Genomic DNA, 21375 nt, shown 5'->3' with positions numbered 1-21375 from the left:
CTGGGTGTAATCATGTATAGTTTTAATTGGAATATCTCACCTAAAATGCCATATGGTGCGCTTGAGTGTGATATTGTTATGTTACAGAATGACATGCCTATGACTTTGTAGTGAAAGGTTTCGTAATAAAAAAGAGGTGTTGTTTGTGCCGCACCCGGTCTCTACACACACACGCACACACACACACGCGCGTACAATGATTTGTGACATCAGCAAGGGGCTGGTCAAGGCACCGAGGACTTTGGGATTGAATCCACTTTTACCTGTTAATCTCTGAGTTTCTCATGTGTTACATGGAGGGCGATACCTTGGAGGGTTACTGTGAAGATTGAATGAGTTCATACGAGAAAGAGGCCAGGGATTTTGTCTGTTTTATCTGTCACTGTAACCCCAGTAACCAGAGTAGTACCTAGCACACAGTAGGTGCTCAAGTGAATGTCTATTGAAAAATCATGTACTTGGTGTATAGTATGTGCTCAGTAAATCTGTTTACCATTTTGGAGGGGGAGAAGCGTGTACACAGGTTAGAATCCAGGCTGCTGAATCCCTCTCTCTCTCTGCCTGTCTTTCTACCTATCTGGTAGATAAGTTCTTTACCTTCCCTGTGCCTCAGTTTCCTCATCTTTACATCCCAAGGAGACATTGTACTTACCTCCTAACATTGCCCAAAGCGCAGAGACCCCCACCTTGGTTGTTTCTATGAGTCCTGTGATATAACAATGGTATTTACCTTTTTCTTCTCTCGATTTGGGCTTCTGGTGAGCAGGGTACTTCCGTATGTTAAGGGGCATTGGAGGCTAAAAAGTGGATCCAATTCCCAGGATTGTTGGAAGTCCCACCTGCCTCAGAGTAGCTGCTCCCCCTGGCTTGTCAATGCAGGGTTTCCAACATGAGAGTCCTCATTGGGTTCTATGACCCCAGATGGTCCTGGTACTTGAAATACCCTTTTGGTCCTTGGCCATAAGCATTCGTATTTTGATCTCCGTGGGCTTGTCAGTAACCAGCTGCTGCCTCGCTTCCTGAGTAGCTCAGTATTTTGATACAGGTTAAATGGTCCTTGGGGAAGTGTCAGTATTCTCCAGGGCTAGAGACCTTGCATGAAAGGGGAAGCTGGGAGGGGTGTCTGTGGGAGTCCTTTTCCCCACTTGTCTGTCTTCCGTGGGTGGCCAGGGCTGGGGCGGGGCAGGTTATGATTTCAGCAGCAGTTTTTATGTATTCTCTGTCCTATATCTTCCTCATGTTTTTCTTCCCTTTTCATCCCTTACTCAAAAGTTCAGAGGGGTTAGGCCTGCAAGGAATGGGGAAGAAGATGACCTAGTCTTACACTGGTCAGAAACAACTCAAGTGAGGATCACAGATAAGCAATCACACTTCAGCAAAGAGTGGCATCCTGGTTCAAAGTTTCCTGTTAGTCATTTAGAAAACTTAACAGAACTGGGTATTGGCATGCAAAGCCACTTCCTTTGTCAGTCATGTCTACTTTTCCCCAAATGGGGCATTGAGAAAAGAGGCCTTTTCAGAAGCAGAAACACATTTACAAATCAAATGGCAGTGGCAGTTACTTTTGTTTTTTTAAGATAGAGTCCTTGGAATGAATACAGACCTTCACGTTGAATACTAAGTTTCAAGACCTGCTCAAGACATCTTAAGCTGACTGATTGGAGCTTTCTCACCTAACAGGGCTGAGCAGAGAGTGAGGGAGATTCCAAGGGAAAGCCAAGGATGAGACAGGGAGCAGGACAGTCTTGCCCTCCAGGTGCCTGATGGGCAGGCCCAATTTGCTAGTGCTCCAGAAGCAAACATGTACTGTGGATGGTTTTCTCCTGTTGCAAACCTCAGCACCCCCTGTGGCCCTGCCCAGCTTTGTGGCAGGCGAGTCCTCAGTCCTCATCCAGACCTCCGGGGCTTGAGGAAGCAGGGAGCGGAGAGTCCGTAGACCTAGGGCACCAGCAACCTGAAGCGTGTCCAATCACCAGCAGCCTTGGTGGGGACAGGGTTTAAAATCAGGCCAAGTGTGGAGGGAATAAAGAAACAGACCATGTGTATGCAGGAGAAGTGAATCCTGAGTCCCCCAGGGCCCTGTGAAGGTTCTCTTTTGGACAAAGGATTTATTTCATTCAGTGTTGACCCACATTGCCATTGGCTGCAAACTGCGGGGAAGTGAATTTAAAGGTGACATAAGGAAGAGCTCTGGAAGATTTCTGAATGGATTAGCAATACTTTGGGAGGTTTTACTCCTGAAAGGAGAATGGAGGCTGATAAAAAGAAAAGTGACCATTGTTTATGGAGTGCTAACTCTGGCCAGACACCGAGTCAGGCCCTTTTTCTGTGTTACTCTCAGCTGTTTCCTAGGAACCCTGTCAGGTAGGGACTCTCATCTCTTCCATTCTACAGTTAGGGAAAGTGAGGCTCAGGAAGGTGAAGATGCTGCTCAGGTAGGCTGCCACTGGCCTTGTGTGGATTACCAAAAGACACCACTCCCCCGGTGGGCAATGTACCAGGATAGGGCACAGGCCTTGGCAAGCAGATTGCTGGTTGGGTGCCAGCCTCCAGGGCTCTCTTAGCCGGGGGGCCTTATGCAAGACAAGGCCTGTGCAATCACACGCTGTGGCTGTGTGCATGAGGTCAGAGCTGGTGAATAGCAGAACTGGGCTCAGGAACCACATCTGTCTGAAAAGTCAGTTCAGAGACACTGGCTCGTAACGCCCAACCTTTATCATCTCTCAGGACTGAAACTTTCCATCCCTGAGAATGCTCACAAGACTAGTTCGTGAAAGAGCATATTTGTACAGGTCTTTGAACCAAGTAGCCTGCAAGTTTCCTCCTTTTCCCTCAGAGAATGCAGCTCGGGGGACGTGGCAAGACTGAAGCAGGAAGCAGGAGCTAGTGAACACCTGCACACCTGCCGTCTAGGTGCCGTAGGGAAGCAGTGGGTACAGAGAGTGAACAGAGTACAGGGCTGGGTTTGAGTCCTGGCTCTGTGATTTGCCACCGAGCGGGTAAGGGGGATCTTGGGCAAGCCACTCAAACACTCCAGACCTCAGTTTTCTCATCTGTAAAATGGGGGTAGTACATACCTCATGCAATAGTTGTGAGGACAACATGCAAGGGCCACTGGTAACATGCCTATGACACAGTGAAGTGCCATTATTAATGCCTCTTGTTTATGCCTGAGGGGGGTTCTGATCACATTTCTTCCCCAAGGCCTCTTCACTGATGTGATCACCATTTTTGCCGAATTCATAAGTTTTAGTAGGGTGTGCTTTCATTTTCATTTGTCTCAAGACGTTCTCTCATTTTCCTGGTGAGTTCTTCTTTGACCTACTGGTTGTTTAAGAGTATGTCATTTAATTTTCAAATATTTGTGAGTCTTCTGGTTTTCTTTCTAGTATTCATCTCTAGCTTTATTCCTTTGTGGTTAGAAAAGATGCTTTGTATGATTTCATTCTTTTTAAATTTCTTAAGACTCGTTTTGTGGCCTAATATATGGTCTATTTTGAAGACTGTTCCTTGTGTGCTTGAGAAGAATGTGTATTCTGCTATTGTAAGATGCAGTGCACCATATATGTATCAGGGCTCCTTATTTATTGTATTGATCTCTCTTTCCTTACTGATTTTTATGCCTAGCTATTGTATTCATTACTGGTAATGGAGTCTTGAAGTCTTCAATTATTATTGTTGAGCTGTCACTCCTTCCCTTCAACTGTGTCAATATTTGCTTCATATATTTTAGTGTTCTATTATTAGGTATGTATGTGCCTATAATTGCAACATCTCAGTGGTGTATTGAGATCAATATATAATGTCCTCATCAATATATAATGTCCTTCTTTTTCTCTTGTAATTTTTTTTTTACTTAAAGTCTCTTTTGTTTAATGTTAGTACACTGACACAACTCTCTTTTCATTATTACTTTTTTTTTCATTTTTTCATTTTGACCCTACTTTTGTCTTTGAATCTAAAGTGAATCTCCTGCATATAATATACAGTTGGTTTCTGGTGGTTTTCATTTGTTTGTTTGTTTTTTAATTCTTTCTGTTAGTCCCTGACTTTTGACAGGAGGGTTTAGTCCATTTACATTTAAAGTAATATTGGTAAGGAATGATTTCTTTCATTTTGCTACTATACACACACATCTTGTATTTGTTTGTTTCTCAGTTCTTTATCTCTCATTCTTTTGTGCTTAAGTGATTTTTTTTACTCTTTTGATTCCCTTCTCATTTACTTTTCTCTGTATTTTTAGTTATCTTCCTAATGGTTAACTTGGGGTTTGCAATTAACATTTTACATTTGTAACAATACAGTTTGATATAATATCAATTTAGCTTCAATAGTATACAAAATATCTGCTTCTATACAAGCCTATCTCTCCCTTTTTTATTGTTCTCACATCTTTATACAGTGTATTTACATTGTCATAGATTTATAATTAATGTCTTATGCATTTGTTTTTTTTTAGATTAGTGATGAACTCCCTGTTTTTTATTATCTCAATTTCTCCCTCATTTTTGAAGGATATAGAACTCTTGGTTGACAGTTTTATTTTCTTTCAGCATTGTAAATATGTTATTCCACTGCCTTCTAGCCTCTATGGTGTCAAAGGAAAATTACTTGATAAATTTATTGAGGATTCTTTGTACATGATGAATTGCTTCTTTCCTGCTGTTTTTAAGAAACTGTCTTTGTCTTTTGTTTCTGACAACTTAACTATTTTTTAAAAGATCTTATTTATTTATTTTTTAGAGAGGAGGGAAGGAAGGGAGAAAGAGAGAGAGAGAAACATCAATGTGTGGTTGCCTCTTGAGCACCCCCTACTGGAGACCTGGCCTGCAACCCAGGCATGTGCCCCGACTGGTAATCAAACTAGTGACCCTTTGGTCCTCAGGCAGGTACTCAATCCATTGAGCCATGCCAGCCAGGGGCTGTTTTTTACAATTTAACTATTATGTCTCAGTATGCATATCTTTTAGTTTATCCTGCTTGCATTTCATTGAAATTCTTGAGTGTGTATGTTCATTTACTCCATCAGGTGGAAATTTCTGGCTATTTTTTCTCCAAATATTCTTTTGGCCCTTTTTTCTCTTCCTCCTCTCACTATGAAACTCCCATTATATGAATATTGGTGTCTTTGATAGTGTTCCATGGGCCACTTAGACTCTGCTCATTTTTCTTTATTCTTTTTTCTTTCTGATCCTCAGTCTGGCTAATCTCAAGGCACATATGTTCAAGGTCATTGATTCTTCTGCCAGCTTATATGTACTGTCAAATGTCTCTAATGAATTTTTCACATTTGTTATTGTACTTTTTGGCTCCAGAATTTCTATTTGATTCATTTCTACCATTTCTGTCTCTTCAATGATATTCTTTATTGTTGGAGACATTATCTGATTTCCTTTAGTCTTTTTGGCTATAGTTTCCTTTAGCTATTTGAGCATATTTCAGACAATTCATTTGAAGTCTGTTGTGTAAGCCTAAGAATGTCTATCCTTTGTCAGGGACAGTCTCTATTACTTTATTTATTTTATTCCTGTGAATGAATAAAATACGACTTTATTCCTGTGAGTGAATAAAATACTACTCTATTACTTTATTTTATTCCTGTGAATTACTTTTTTTTGCTTCTCTATATGCTGTATAATTTTGTGTTAAAAATCGGATATCTTGAATATTAGAACTGCTAACTTGGACATCAGTTGCACCTTTCTTGCTCGATACAAGTTGTAGTAGTTTATTTCGCAACTTTTCAAAAGTATTATTTGTGGCATGTGGTCACTGAAGTCTCTAAATTCCTGTAACTGAAAGAAAAAATCTGGTCTTTTTAGCTGGACTCTGCGTGTGTATTGGGACATACCTTCAAGGCCCAGCCAGGCTGTTTACAGCTCTGTCTTAGCCTGCATCTCCTAACTGCATGGAGCTGGAAGGTCAACCAGCATTGAGAGTTCAGAGCTTTTTTTACCTTCTTTCTCTTCATACATCCAACCCTGTGCGTGGCCTCTAGGTCCCCTGGTATTGGTATGTCTAGGTGTTCTTCAAAGCTCTTATTCCCTAAAGCATTTCACTCTTAAACCTTTCCCGCCAGGCTTATTGCTTGTCCCAATTTACACTCTTTGCCCCTGGTAAAAGCAGGTAGTTCTTTTGCTTTTCAATGTGTTTGAAAACACACCTGCATAGCTGCTCTCCTGCCCTAACCGAGTCCCAAGTCAGGAAAATAAAGGCAAGCTCATGGCTTTAGTCCTTCAGGGAGCGCACAGGTGGGTCAGAATGGACAGCTGCATTTTCTTGGGACCAGTGTCAGTCTGCTCCCTACAACCCCAGGAGCCCAAACCAGGGACATGGGACATCATCTTCAAGACTGCCACCAAGATGTGGGGTAGAGGATGGACAAGGATAAATGAAAATATCCCAAAACTTTACCAGGTTTCAGTTGCTTTTTTCTTGATTAGCCACTTGCTTGGTTGCTATACACTTTTACCTATTTTTCAGAGTTATGATAAAGTTGATTCTGACAGTTTTTGTGAGTTTTTTTTTTAATTGCTTCCTCAGAGGAATGGGCACTTGGGGCTGGGCAGATATTTTTAGATGATGAGACTGTTCCAAAATTAACCATGGTGATGGTTACACAACTCTGTGAATAAAAAATTATGTGCTTACAATGGGTATATTATCTTTCAATAAAGCTACTCCCGCATAAATACAATCACTCCAGTTTCCCATTCTCTTGGAATAAAGCCCAAATGCATCATGAGCCCTGCATGACCTGCTCCCTGCCTTTCCAGCATCATCTATGTCTTGTGTCACCTCCCCCCACATCATACTTTATCCACAGTAACTGTCTTTATGTTCTCTGAATGCAACAAGTTCCTCCCTTCCTCAGAGCCTTTACATGTGATGTTCCCTTTTCCTGAAATGCCCTTCCCCTCGCTGTCTCCATAGCTGACTTGTTTAAATCTTACATCATATCAGGGAGGCCTTTCCTAATTGCCCCAGTGAAAGTCAATGCACTCTGTTATTCTCTACCAGACTCCATGACATGCACCATATTTGTGACCTTATATTTATGTGTGTGTTCACCACAAGAGCAAGATCAGAGCCTAGCATGTGCCTGACACATCACAATTACTTAACATCTGCTGTACAAATGAACAATGACTACCTTACAGGATCATACTCTCCATCCTCCTAAGGGTCCTTCCTTAAATCAAACCATATATGTTGTTCTTGAAGAACTTCCAAGCTGGTGGTTGCACTGTAGCCCTTGGCAAGCAGGTTGCATCTCTAGTCTAGGTTAACAGTGTGGCCTGGTCCTCACTTAGCAAGTGATGCTCTGGCCCTGCCTAACAAGCGAGCAAGGCCTGAGTATTGCAATGGTATGGCATGATCTTCTGGTGCTGCCAAACCCCTAACAGCATGGCAGGAACTCTGTTCATTGACCACTGCTCCCCAGGACCTGACAGTGTAAAGACATGTGAGGGCAGAGCACACTGTTGAATATTAGAAACTCATCTGAATCCCTACCAACCATCAGGAAAAGGGGCTTAGTGTGGCCTGAGTAAGCCAAGGAGGGCCTCATGGAGGAAGCGGGACTCTGTGTTCTGAAGGGTTTACTTTGGTGAAGGCTGAGAAACAGGACTCTTTAGCTGGAGGAACGAAGGTTGGTTAGACCTGGGTGGAAGAAAGAGAGGGCGTATGTGAATGACAGAGGTCGTGTGACCGTTGACTAGTGGAGAGGCTGGCATTTTAGGCTGTTGTCCCCAGGGTGGAGCAACTGGGGAACAGCGAGAGGCCCATCATAGCGGTTGGGAAAATGCAGATCAGATGCTGACCTTCCTGTCACTTCCTGGCCTGATGACTTTAGCCGAGTGGTGGAAGTTCTCAGAGCCTCCGTTTCCTCGTCTGTAAAATGCGGTCACAGTTCATGCCGCACATGCTGGGAGGACAGTAAGAGGTCAGCCCACGGAAGATGGCAGAAACACCCTCCTGGTCACTGAGACTGGAGTGTGGGGCCCGTGCGGGGGCGAGGTCAGGTGTGGCCAGTGAGTAGGGGTCTTCAGAGGCCGGGCTGGACCTGAACTGAGCCCCGTGGCAGGCAGTGGGTTGGTTTTGATTAGACGACGTGGGCTGCATGGGCATCAGATAAACTCAAGGTGGGGAGAGCAGGAAGGAGCAGAAATTCTCAGTGGCCAGAAGTCTCACCAGGTTGCTTCTCTCTTCTGTCCCACAGCCATATACAACTTCCAAGGGAGCGGAGCCCCCCAGCTCTCCCTGCAGATTGGTGACACAGTACGGATACAGGAGACCTGCGGAGGTGAGTCCCTGGCCCAGGTGACCCTCGGGGGCCAGGACCTTAACTGATGGGGTTGGGGTGCCCTCAGTACATACCCAGCACCTTCAGCCCTCTCTTGGAAACTGCAACTTTGTGTATTCTACCTAAATATATTTTGCTCACGTTAGTAATTAGAATTTACTGAAAATAACACTTTGTTTGTTTAGGAATGTATGCTTAAGGCCTGACTGGGTGGTTTGATGGGGCAGTTTTAGCCTGTGACACCTTCTAGATACGATTCTTTATTAGCATCGATACGACTATAAAGGAAAATGGGCATTATTAGGGTTTTGAAGGGCCCAGTAACCTACACCCCCGGTTCCAGGAGCACCGCTGCACCGGGCCCTGTGCTTGGCCCAGGGAGTAGTGCTTACTGCCTTCACCAAGCTGGGAGTGAGTCCTGTCTTAGACCAAGTGGCATCTCTTCACACAGAGGTGCCATTCTCTTATGAAGCCAACTGTCCATTGGGCTGTGTCCACCTATGGTGGTGGTGGTGGCAGGAGGTTCTTTTTAAAATCTGCACAAAGGCTAATACTCATGAGTCAGGTCATTAGAAGTCAATATGTATCATCTATGTCCCTGATATCTTGATATGGGAACATGGCCTGGAGGTAAGGGCCAAAGGAGCTTGCTCAGGTGTGGGCCAAAGTCAGGCAGATTCTTCCAGCTGCTCCAGCACGAGGCCGCTCAGAAACCTACTCTGTGGAAGGGGTGGAGTGGGTTCTTTCTGTGGCTGGCAGGGCAGAGCAAGGAGACAGAAAAGCGTAGTGGGCTGAGCGCCCTGCCACGGTCCCCAGGTAATCCCCCAGGAGAGCCTTCCTCCTGCCCTGGGATGGGGGTGAGCAGCAGGCAGGAGGCAGGCGTGCTAGCTACTGCTTATGAGGCCCCCTCAAGGGGAGACAGCCCAGGGAAGGAGGGTGCCCACAGAGCTGCCCATCTTTGGGTTCTCACCACATCGAGGGCTGGGGTCCCATGCTAAGTTCTTTGTAATTAACACATTAGTTGCTCCTTACGGGGACAAGGAGTATCTCCAATGCTGGATTAGCTATTTGCAACTACCAAAGCAACTCTGCAGACTGTTGCAGGGCAGCACGTGGCACACAGGCACACCTGGACACAGACACACAAAAAATGAACAAATAGAAAACCTTTTTTTGCGGGGAGGAGAAAGAATTTGATATGTCAAAACACCTTTAAAGGAGTCATGGAGAAAATGAGAACTTTGTTCACCTTCTTTCCACTGATCTTATGCTTCAGCGTGTGTTATTTTGGGTTACATGCAAGAGGATACCGTGTACTTTGCAGTGTCCAGGCCTCTGCAGAGCCCACTCTGGCGGTATTAGAACCTTTTACACACAGAGTGAATGAAGCTGGGGTGGGGGGAGGGAGAGGGACTGCTTTTCTGGAGACTCAGGTCTGTGATTCCAAACACCCTGCCCCCTCCCCACACTGCAGCCCTTTCTTCTGCAAATCCAGCTCTGCCCGGTGGCAAGTAAGCAAACGCTGGGTGTCCACCAAGGGCAAAGAATAAAAATAAAAACAGCAAGACAACTCTCCTCGATGTCTTTTAGGTGCTACTGGTCACCACTGCTGAGAAACAGGCAGGAGACCTCACATTTGCAGGGAGGACCCGAGGCTCAGGGAGGAGAAGTGACTGGCCTGGGGTCACACAACGAGCCGGTGGCCCCTGCCTCCACCCACACTCTTCCCTCCCACCCGTGCCTACAGGGCAATACAAAAGCGTCAGTAATTAGGCTTCCTGTCTTACATTTTGAACTTCAGACAGGTTATTTTCCTCTTCTTTTCCTGCAGTTGCCCTGGAGACACAGCTTGCAGGCAGCACCCTGACCACACAGGTTGCATGTAGCCGGTCTTCCACACAGTAGCCTCTTCCACGCAGTGGTAGCCGGGCCTGGAGCCCTGCCCACTCAGGCCACCTTCATTTGTCTTTGGGATTAGTGCCCTTGCTTCTAACCTGGTTTTTCGCTTTTAATTTCATTTCATTGGCCTTATTTTAATGGATTCTTGTAAAAAGCAATCACAATACCTTTCTAGAAAGAGCTGAGCATATTTATCTAGTAAGTGATTGCCAGTTCATGAATAGTTTGAAAATAGGATGCTCAGAGTTCTGTTAGAATGATTCTGTGGGTCTGAGGAATTAGCATGCAAATGATTAGAACTCACCTCCAAACAGAGTTTTCACTCTGGAATTTGTGGAGCGCTAAGGTTCCCTAAGGGCTGTGGGCAGCTAAGGGTTCTGAGAGCAGGCCTGGTGGTGTCTGCTTTGCAGATGGGGCGTTCTGCCTATGGTTCTGATTGAAAATGGTTCCTTCACAGATACTAAAAGCGTGAAATGGGTTAGTCAAAAATTAGTCAAAATGCTGTAGTGGAAAGAGCTCGGGTGTGGCCATGAAACCCTCTTCTAGAAACCTACTGTCAACCTAAGAAATGTCCAAACTGGTAGAGAATTTTTAGGAGTCTCTTTGAGCCGATCTGACCACGTATGCTGCTGGGAGCAAGATCTCAAATGCTCTGGAGAGTAACAGTTTTGCAGTTAGTTTTCTGCACTTGAAATTAAGGAGGGAACATAAGGAAGATTGCATGGAGGTGGGAAAGAGAAAGGTGGCCATGAATTACAGGATAGTTCCTAAGATTACTGGTATGTGCCTTCTTGAGGGTGGTTATAGCTTATTTCAAAGGCGTGTTACCCTGTATGCCCAGACACGATGGGCAGGCCTTGCTTAAGGCAGAAGTAAACGCTTTACTAAAAAATTATATGCCTGGGATGTGATTAGCCACCGTGACCTGCCCAATGAGGAATTTATAATCAGATCACCCTGTAGGGTTACTTTCCATAAAACCCCCCCTTTTTTTGGGCCACACTACTTGAAAAATAAAATATAATCAATTGAGCAATGAATCAAAATTTTAAAATATAAGAATTGCAAAGCTGTGAAAAGGAAATAATGGTGACCATTGAGTCCCAATGAATCAATTTCTAAAAATTAATATTGAAAGTCATAATACTTATGGCTACCGAAAAGAATGAAACTGTTAGGAAACTGGCCAGTTAAAAACAACTAATGAAATTGTGCCGTGGGGAGAAGAAAGAAAGAGAGCAGATTAACTCCATATCACTTTTGTAACGGAGATGGTCAGTATTAATTAGAAATAAAACATGTAAATAAAAAAAACTATAACCATTTCAGTCTTTTAATGCTTATCATAACTATTTTCATTTTAGAGGAGTTTTTAGGAAATTGTTTTATGAAGAAGCATTTTATGGAAGTTTCAACATTTCCTTCAATTTCACTTAATTTTTCTTCTGTTTAATATAAATTTTATTAATTTTAATTAATTTGTATTTTAATTAATTAAAATTTATTTAATTTTATTAAATAAAGTTGTATTAAACAGAATTTGCAGAGTTTGAGATTTGTATTTATATAGTATCTTTACTATATGCTGATTTTTTTAAGAGCATTTAAAAATTATATTTCATCTATCCATCTATCATTTTGTATGTTAAATATAAATGAAAGTTGGCTGGAATGATATTAACAGTGTTTTTCTTTTTCTGGGTAATGAGATTCGCCATGATTCTTTTAACTTTTATATCTTTAATTTTCTGTTTAGTTTAAATTCTTTATAATGGCACATGTCCATTTCAGACAAAAATAATATAGTCTTGATGATTCGAAGCACATATCTCCAAATATTAGCAATCATTAATTTTAGGTGATAGGAATGTGAGTAATTGTTATTTTTATTTTACTCTTTGTATATTACAATAGTTTTAAAATCCCCCTTCCCTGTCTCCACCCTTCACCACCCAAAAAGTGGCTTTTGAATCAGAAGGTTGTTCTCTGCCCCACCACCCACTAGCTGAGTGATCCCGGGTAGGTAGGCTTCAGTATTCTCACCTGTGAGATGGGTCATTGCCACCTTGCCCTGGGCTGGTTATGAGGACAAACTAAGAAAGAGTAGAGACGCTGTCTAGCGCCATGCCTATCTCCTAGGGGCTCTGTGTCGGTTAATTCCTTCCTTTCCCTGATTATGGAGAGTCGCACTGAAACTGAAGGGTATGGCCCTGGCTGGCATAGCTCAGTGGATTGGACGCGGGCTGTGAACCAAAGTGTCGAAGGTTTGATTCCCAGTCAGGGCACATGCCTGGGTTGCAGGCCATGGCCCTCAGCAACCACACATTGATGTTTCTCTCTCTCTCTCTTTTTCCCTCCCTTCCCTCTCTAAAAAATAAATAAATAAAATCTTTAAAAAATAAATTAATTAAAAAAAAAAAGAAACTGAAGGGTATGCATCTCTACCGTATGGCCCAGGGAACACTGGAGTGGCCCTCTGCTTGCCTGGAATGGTGAGACTGGCCCTGCCTTGCCTGTGTAATAAGTTCACTCAGCCTGGTAACACGCGGAAAGCAAAAACCTGACCTGGAACCTTAGTCATGAATGACTTTCCTTTCACTAGAGCTCAAGCATTTCAATTAACTTGTTATTAGGAAGATAATATTTTGCTGTGATAAAAAATTAAAGTTTAGAAGGATACCTGTTGCTAACTAAGCCTTAGACTTCCTTATGCTCATTGCTTTGTCCACATTACATCTCTCCGGATGCTTCTTCTCCCCAGAGGTGGCATAAACACCATGTGTCCTTATGTTAAATGTGGAAAACACAGGAAAATGATCACTGAGCAGTCAGGGCTCCTGGGGGAGACATATAAAAGCAGCGTTATTTTTCCCCAGTCACTTCCTTCAGTCCCATTTGATTGACGTCTTTCCTGATACTGAATGACATCTCAAAAGAAGACTTCAATTCCCTATCGAGTTTACTCTTCTCTTCTTCCTTCCCTTTTCCCAGCTTAAACAAAGCTGGGGGTGGGAGTTGGAGGTTCTCTTTCCCCAATTCTCTGTCTTCCCTGATCAAACGAACCCCAAGATCAGCTAGTCCCCTGCACGAGTGGACACGTAGCTGGGGAATGAGATGCCAGCTGCCCCCAGCACCTCTGAGCGAATCTCCTGGACTGCACCCCCCTGCTTGGGTTTGTTCTGGGGCGTGAGGGCACCATACTGTGCCCCCCTTAGGAGAAAACTGCCACCGCCAAAGATCTGTCTTTCCTGATGACATCGACTGTGGTAGTGGGTGTTCTCTGGGGGCGGCCCAGCTTGTTCAGACTCTCCTTTATAACCCTTCAGAGGGAATGTCTGCTCTGCCCTGTTATTTGCTACCCGAGTCTCTTTCTGGAATAACCGGGTAGTCCCCACTCCACCCACTGACACACAATCCTAGCCGTGTGAGCCCACTTTGGTGGGGAGAGAACGGGATTTCAAGAGAGTGGTCCCCCAGAAACTTTTGAATTTCACTTACTGGTAAAATGAAACGAGGGGAAGGGGTGAAGGAGGAGGTTGACATGGGGTCTTGTTTATTTTCTTAAAGCAAGGCTTAGCTTCTGTTGTTTTCTAGAAATGGAGCTAACAGGGGTGTCCAACCTTTTTGGCATCTCTGGGCCACACATTAAATACCCAACCACTAATGAAAGCCGATGAGCAAAAAAAACAAGGTTCTAAGTAAATTTGCGATTTTGTGTTGGACCACTTTCATAGCCTTCCTGGGCTGTATGTGCCTCATGGGTCGTGGGTTGGATGCCCCTGCAAAGAACCTGAAATCAACACTCTGTCTGAGGTCAAGTGTGTAGTATCATACCCTTCTGAGCCTTGCTCGACTCCCTTAAAAATGTCTGGGCTTCGTTCTAAGTTGGCACATGTGCATCGCCTCATCCTGGCTCACTTCAAAGAGCTACCCCTTGCAGGGTGGGGTATACCCCGAGCCAAGAGCAGCTTCCGAACTTACTACTCCATCGAGAGTGATCTCGATCCGTCTAAGTTCTTTGCTTTCAGATTAAGAGGGGGACATTATGAGCACTTAACAGGGTATCCTTTCAAAGTGCCACTTTGTAGGAAGATGGTCCTTTGTTCAGGTCTGTTCTACAGACAGGTGTACGCGAAGGGACTCCGTCTTCTTCAGTGAAGCTGTTCCTTGATGGGAATTTGCAGGTGAAGTGTTCTTTCCTGAATGAGCACGGGGCTAAAATATCGGTTAGCTTCCATTATGTTCAATTTGAAGCCTGTCTCATTTGCTTTGCTGTTAAGAAAATATGTTAAAAATGATTTCACTAAAAAGATATTCAAAATCTGTAAGCTTTGGAAGTAACATGGAAAATATACCCAGTTTTCTCTGCTTGATGGTGATGGTTGATTTAAAAAAAAAAGTTAGTGGCACTCACTAACTTTTGAACATTGGTCAATGTATACCAGCCACTGGGCAAACTCCGAACTGCTTATCCAACGTAAGTTCTGTGAGACAGGTACTATCGTTACCATTTTACAGGTAAGGAAACCGAGGCTCAGAGAAATGCAGTAACTTGTTTGAGATCGCATAAGCGATAAGTCGCACGTCTTTATTCAAATCCAGGCTTTCATTTCAGAACTATATTCTCAACCACTGACAGGTACCAGCTTCTGTTCGACCTTAATATTATTAGATATTCCAGTCATCCAGGAAAGTAAAATACACCCAGGTACTCACCACTCAGGGAACCAAATGTTAACATTTCCCATGTTTACTACAGGCATTTTTTTAATAGAATTCTTTTTTTTTTAAGATTTTATTTATTTATTTTTAGAGAGGGAAGGGAGGGAGATAGAGAGAGAGAAACATCAATGTGTGGTTGCTGGGGGTCATGGCCTGCAACCCAGGCATGTACCCTGACTGGGAATCGAACCTGTGACACTTTGGTTCGCAGCCTGTGCTCAATCCACTGAGCTACGCCAGCCGGGGTAGGCATTTTTTTTTAAGAAACAAAAATTTTACATGCAGTTGAAACTCCCTGTTTGCCTCTCCCTTATTCCCTTCGTCTCTTTTTGCCCACACCCTGAAATTGGAGTATTTTCTTCCCCTCTGACATTTTGTGCTTTTCCCAGACATGTGTGCCTTCATAATCCTGTTTAAAAAATAGGTGTTACTTCCCTCATTTTACAGATGAAAATACTGAGGCTTAAGTGGCGTAACCGAAGACCATCCTGCAGGGAGGTGGCAGAGAGAGGCCTGGATTTCTAGGCCACGGATTCTTTTTCGGTGCTCGGGATATTTTTATTCTTTCTCCTTCCCTCCACCCCCCACCTGCAACTCCTATGGGATTAGAGAATTTAGGTACATTTTATTTTGGTATTTGGGGTGGGAAGGGAGGACAATTTGAGTATTTTGGTGCTTCATAATTGTCCAGAATTGCCTTTTCTCCTCTTCCCCCAGGATGAACTCTGTGAGTTTTCTATTTTAAAAAAGAAGAGCTATTTCATAGATAGGATCAGCAGAAAAAGCCCTTGCTGTCATTTAACTGGAGAGCATGTCGAGCCTGGGGTGCGTCCTGGGATAGGGCAAGCGCTGGGCTACTCTGAGCCTGCTTTTGACCCAGGTCTGCTGTGCCGGATTCGGCCGTGCGGGCCGACTGTTGTCACCTGCCCCGTCAGGTCCTGGAGTACAGCTGGGTCTGGCTGACAGGTGACCAGATGAGGCAGCTGACTTCAGAAGGTCACAGAGGCCAATGACCCATCCGGGGCGGGGATGACGGCAAAAGTCCTAAGGACAGCCCTGCAGCAGTTGACGCAGTCTCATCATCCAGCACGGGGAGAAGGTGGTAAGCCCTTCTCAGCAAGGATCGCTGCAGTTTCTGTCCGAAAGCCCGAGCCCAGTGCCATGTACGGAGCAACTGCACAGTCAGCGTTGGTTGCGTTTGAACCTGGGAGCCTGAATGCGTGTCCAGGGTGAGAGTCCACGGACTCCGTAGTCAGGGGTGAGCATCAGGAGCTCCCCGAGGTAGGCCCGAGTCACGGGGCCCCCATGGCGGAGAAGCAGACGTGGGCATGAGCTTCGGGCGGGGACTGTTGGTCCCTTGATTGTTTTCCTGTTTTGGGTGGGTGTTGGCGGCCTTGGCCGTCAAGTGGATTCAGGTCGTTGCAACCAAGAGCCCCTGATTTATTTGTGCTCTAAGAAAATGTTATCTGTATTTGTGCTCAGTTCATGGGGGACACGGTGGCAGAGCAGCTTTGAGGACTGGCTTTGCAGCCTCACAGGCATCCCCTCGAGCCCTGACTGTGTGATTTGGCCCAGGAGATCAATTGACTCGAATCTCGATTTCTTCCCTTATAGACTGGGAGTGGTAATACTTAGCACACAGTACCGACAGGAGGACTAAATGAGAAAATGCATGTACAACACTTAGCATACAGTTTTGTGTGACTTAAATGATCAGTAAATGGCAGGTAGTAATATTACAGAAATGCTCTTACACGTAGTTGGTGGAGTGCGGAAGAAGTGTCAGAGTGCAGTGCTGCAGAGTGTCATTTCTGGGGGTCAGATGCTTGGTGTTCAATCGCAGTTGTATCAGCCACTAGCTGTGTGACTCTGAGCAAGTTGCTCGGTCTCTCTGTGCCCCTCTGTTTTCATTTATAGAACTGAGACAGTGAGAGTACCAGCTTCATAGCATCATTGTAAAGATTAATTTATAATTTGAAAAACAAAACAAAAAACTTGACCAGAGTTCCTGGCATACAGCAAGCACTCAGAAAGAATAAACACTATCGTTGATGGCTAAGTATTGCCAATAGTTACAGAGAAATTATTAGGAGTGTGAAAATAAAGTGCAAGCCTTCCCGGAGTGGTAAGGTTCTTGCCGCTGGAAGTGTTCAGCAGGAAAGCAGCTCAGCGGGACTGTAGTTTTGGGCGTTCAGTTGTTGGGAAGATGAAAATCTTCGGCAACCACCATGCTCCTTCCTCCATTAAACAGGAAGCACAGCATGGCGGCTGCTTGCTTAGGTTCCAGTCCTGACACTGTCACTAGCTGCGTGACCCTGGGCAAGCTACCTAACTTCTCTGGGCCTCGGGTAGACCATGCTTCTGTACAACGAGACAACTATTACAGTTCCTGTCTCCTATGGTTGTCGAGAAGAGCGCAAGGCTCAGACATGAAGAATGCTCGGAATGGTCCTTGATTCCAAACCCGAGAATCTTTCACTGTACCCTGCATCCCCGTCCTTTCTGTTTCCCCTTCTCTCCTTCCTTTTCTCCTTTCTCTCACTTTCTGTCTCTCACAACAGGAGCCACCGTGGGTCCCTGTTGCTTTAGAACTGTCTTCAGGTCCGGACCCCTCAAGCTGTGTCATGATGGGAGGGGTGACTTTGCATTTCAGGTTGTTTGTTTTGGGGCTTGCGCATACGCCTGCGGAGAACGTATTCCAACTACAATCTGTCAGCCTGGTAATGAGGGTTTGCTAATGAGGCTCCCGACAGACACTTTTTATTTACCGAGATGACAAATGCCACTTCTCGGCTGTGCTTGAATCATCTCAAAGGCCGGTGGACTCATTATAGTCATCAATACTTGCTAGTCTGAGGGGTTTGTTTTGTCCAAGGACTCTGCGTAATTTGGATTTGTGTCAGCTGTATCATTTTTGATATTCCTGCAAAAAGAAGCATCTTCTAAAATTCCTGTCATTTTACCCATCCCTGAACTTGCCTGTTGGTAATGATTAACTTCTGCAAAGCACATTTTAGACATCGTCTGCCGCTGTTAGAACTGGGGTATTATTTTAGGAAGTCTGTCAAACTCCCTTAGCCTTTCCATGTCCTTAAGGACGAGGTTGAAAATGCACATAGACACAGGGCCCCGGCAGGTGATGGGAAGAAGCAAGGGGCAGGGTAGAGGCTGGTGAGTCGGAGGCACCTGCTCTGTCCGATGGGACCTGCTGCTCCTCTCCACCGGCCAACTACGGCCATGGGGGGGTGCGGGGGGCACTGGCCGCCACCTCTGGGCCTCCTGGGGTTTTTCGTTGTTGTTTTGTTGAAAAGGAGATTTGCATTTTTATGAGAAATTTCTATATTTTTAGATGCTTTTTAGAGATGTTGGCCACCAATTCAACAGCTTGTTGAAGCCCAGGGCTTCCGGACTTTGATCTGTATCTAAGGTGTAAAGTAGTTTACCGTAGTTTCTGTGCTGGTTAAAAACAAGCAAAAACAAACAAACAAACAAAAAACCCAAAACAGCCCAAACCCAGCAGCACACTGGTAAAAATAGATGTGAGACCCGTTTCTTTGTTTTCTTTTTGCAGACTGGTATAGGGGATATCTCATAAAGCACAAAATGTTACAGGTAAGATTAATTTGTTCTTACGTGGGACCATCTTGGGTATCTTCACGTGCTGTTTCTCGGCACACTGGCCCCCCGCCCTGCCCCCTGTGCCCTGTGCTCCCCCACCTCCACACCGTGCTGCTCGCGGGGCCTCAGCCCCCTCTTCCCCTCATTCTTTAAGGCCAGCCTGCAGGGCTCTCTTCTCCTGAGATGCCAGGACTCCCCTCTGAGTCCTCCTTCCTGTAAGTCCCCTTGGTGCTGTGCGCTTTAATTTGAAATGTATCTTCTTCTGCCTTCTTTCCGAGTGGCTGGGGCATTCACCATCCCCTCACCTACGTCTCCAACATGACAGAGAGAGGACAGGGCCCGTCCCTGCCCTGGGAGAGTCCCCCTGGTCCAACCCCGCCCTGGGCCACTGTCCCCACCAGGGCAGGCACCTGCTTTGCTCGCCTCCTCACCTCTCATGGCATCGAGCGCAGCGGCTGCACGTCCCCAGTGTGCCTCTTCATTGAATTTAGGGAGGAATTTCCAAGTGACTGATAAACTTTTCTTGTTCACTGAGCCAAGCTTACGGAGAGAGCAAATAACATTAGATGCGCCTTCCTTCCTTCCTGACATGACGTGTGGGGGGGAGAGATCCTGCTCTGCCCTCTGAAGAACAATGCCATACATCCAGGGAGAAAGGGGGCTCAGATCGAACGAGTTCACATGCAACCAGGGATACTGTCGCTTTAGGACCTGACCTTCCACCTGTTGGTCGTGACCGTGAAGGGTGGCTGCTTTCCCGGAACGGGGCAGGCGAGGCGCGGGGCAGAGTGCCTTGTCTCACTTAGAGGGAGTCTTTCCAGCATCCTCTCTCGCCCACGTGGTAAGAGGAGTGTCCACCGTGGGGCTGGAGCATCCTTTGACATGTAGCGCTATCGCAGGTCTCGAACAACTGGTGGAGAGCTGGAGGGGAACTGGGCCTAAACGGGTGGATTCAGAGCCCAGCCCCTGCTCTCCTGGCTCTGGGATCATTCTTTACAGTCTGAGAGTTTCACCAGTCCGTGGCTTTGGGGAAAACCATGATGACCTGGGGTCAGTTATTTCCGTGGGGATATGGCATCCTGTTGTATTTTACGTTACATTATGTATATTATGCTAAGTCATGTTATCTTCTTTCCAACAGGGCATTTTCCCTAAATCCTTTATCCATATTAAGGAAGTGACCATTGAAAAAAGAAGGTATTTGTTATTCTTCACTCGACTTCACCCTTCAGTGCCTCATGGGACGTCTCTGTCCTGTCTGCTTTGAAAACCTGACTCGGCAGAGGTGGTCCCTCTCTTTCCTGCCAGTGTTTCTTTGCGTCCACCCTTTCCCTCCCCCAGCCCAAATTGTTTCACGCTCAGATCTGATGCAGTGCTGGTATCAGTAAGTTTGGAGAATCAGACTTCTCATTGGCAACTGCCTTTGAACTGTACTAATTAGATTAGTCCTGAATAATGAACTTGAAGGGCCCACCCCAGTAAAGGAGGACATTGAAAAGCAAGTCCCTGGCATTTGCATAGTGTAATTGGTGTCGCTGTTGGAGGCAGTTCGGTCTCAGGACAGCAACGCCCCTCTCAGCAGCTGCAGCTGCGGCTGAATGCGGCAACCTTTCCGGCATTTTGCCTTGTTAGCACCTGGGTCTCAATTTCGCACCATTTTCTCTTCCATCTGAAATAGAAATATCGAGAACATCATTCCTGCAGAAATCCCTCTGGCGCAAGAAGTGACAACCACACTTTGGGAATGGGGCAGCATCTGGAAACAGCTCTACGTGGTGAGACTCAAAACCCTCTTCCCTGGGGTGGGAGCCTCTTGCAGTCTTCGGTTTGGTTCAGAGTTGGAATTGAGCCTTGAACAGAGCAGGCCAAGGTGGCTCCACTGACATAGTAGAACAGAGTATGGGAGGACATTGGTCAGTGCCCAGAGAGGTTAGCTGACTTTCTCAAGGCCACACAGCAAGCTAGTGACAGAGTCATAATAAATGGGGGTCTGGTGTGACCCTTTTTTACGCTAGCACAAACATGATCCAACTTGAGTATTTTTAAGAATCGCCTGGAGAGCTGTTAAAAAATAACGCTTACGTCACTGGGGCTCTGCATTGTAATAAGCTCAGGGGATGGTGATCTTGCTGTCTGCTTATGAAACATCTTCAGAAACACGGTTCTCATTTGTTAATTAACTAATGACTGTTGTCCTCAGATCTGTGAGGAAGCTTTGACCCCAGCAAAACAAAGAGCGCATTTCACATCTGTTTTCCCTTTGTGGAAGGGAATCTCATTTTAAATCTTCCTTTGATGTCTCTAAAGTTCTAATGAAAGCAATTAGCTAAGAAAACCATTAAGTAGAGAGTGAAAATGCCAGCCCAGGCTCACTGCATATTTGGTGCAGCACCGTGCACACCTGCCGTTGCACTGTGCACACCTGCCGTTGCACCGTGCACACCTGCCATTGCACCATGTACACCTGCCATTGCACCATGCACACCGTTGCATGCACGAGGTTGCAGACTGACTCTTACAGTCCCGAACGTGGACTCCCACAGGGATATTTCATAATATGTGGCGATGGATGCCTCCATTTCCGCGAGTTTCCCCCCAAAACTCGTTAGGAATGTGTGGGGGGCAAAACAGTAGACCCGAGGCTAAGGTGGCCAGTTATTCACCTCCATCGCATACACACACACCGCGAAAGAAGCTTGGCATTTCCCCTTAAGATGTCTTTGAGAGCAAGCCCACCATGCCCTGTGCCCTCGTACAGAGATCCTTGAACTTCCAATATCCCAGTATCACCTTCTTGATTTTCGCCTTCTCTACACACCATCTATGTAATG

The 21375-nt window shown here is 45.4% G+C and overlaps 1 protein-coding gene across 2 annotated transcripts in view; it reads left to right on the top strand.

Moving 5' to 3' along the window:
* Positions 1–21375, top strand: part of DOCK2 (dedicator of cytokinesis 2) — a 354825-nt gene that overhangs the window by 11848 nt on the left and 321602 nt on the right. For both annotated transcript variants that reach the window (XM_045820015.1, XM_045820013.1), the window contains exons 2-5: positions 8222–8305; positions 18498–18538; positions 19686–19741; positions 20223–20319. In XM_045820015.1, coding sequence (XP_045675971.1) covers positions 8222–8305; positions 18498–18538; positions 19686–19741; positions 20223–20319 — 278 coding nt within the window. The remainder of the gene's footprint in view (positions 1–8221; positions 8306–18497; positions 18539–19685; positions 19742–20222; positions 20320–21375) is intronic.

The sequence above is a fragment of the Phyllostomus hastatus genome, unplaced genomic scaffold, assembly GCF_019186645.2.
Source record: "Phyllostomus hastatus isolate PE091 unplaced genomic scaffold, TTU_PhHast_1.1 phas_contig_150, whole genome shotgun sequence".
NCBI lineage: Eukaryota > Metazoa > Chordata > Mammalia > Chiroptera > Phyllostomidae > Phyllostomus > Phyllostomus hastatus.
Note: the sequence above shows the minus strand (reverse complement) of the source record. Positions and strands in the feature narration are given on the sequence as shown.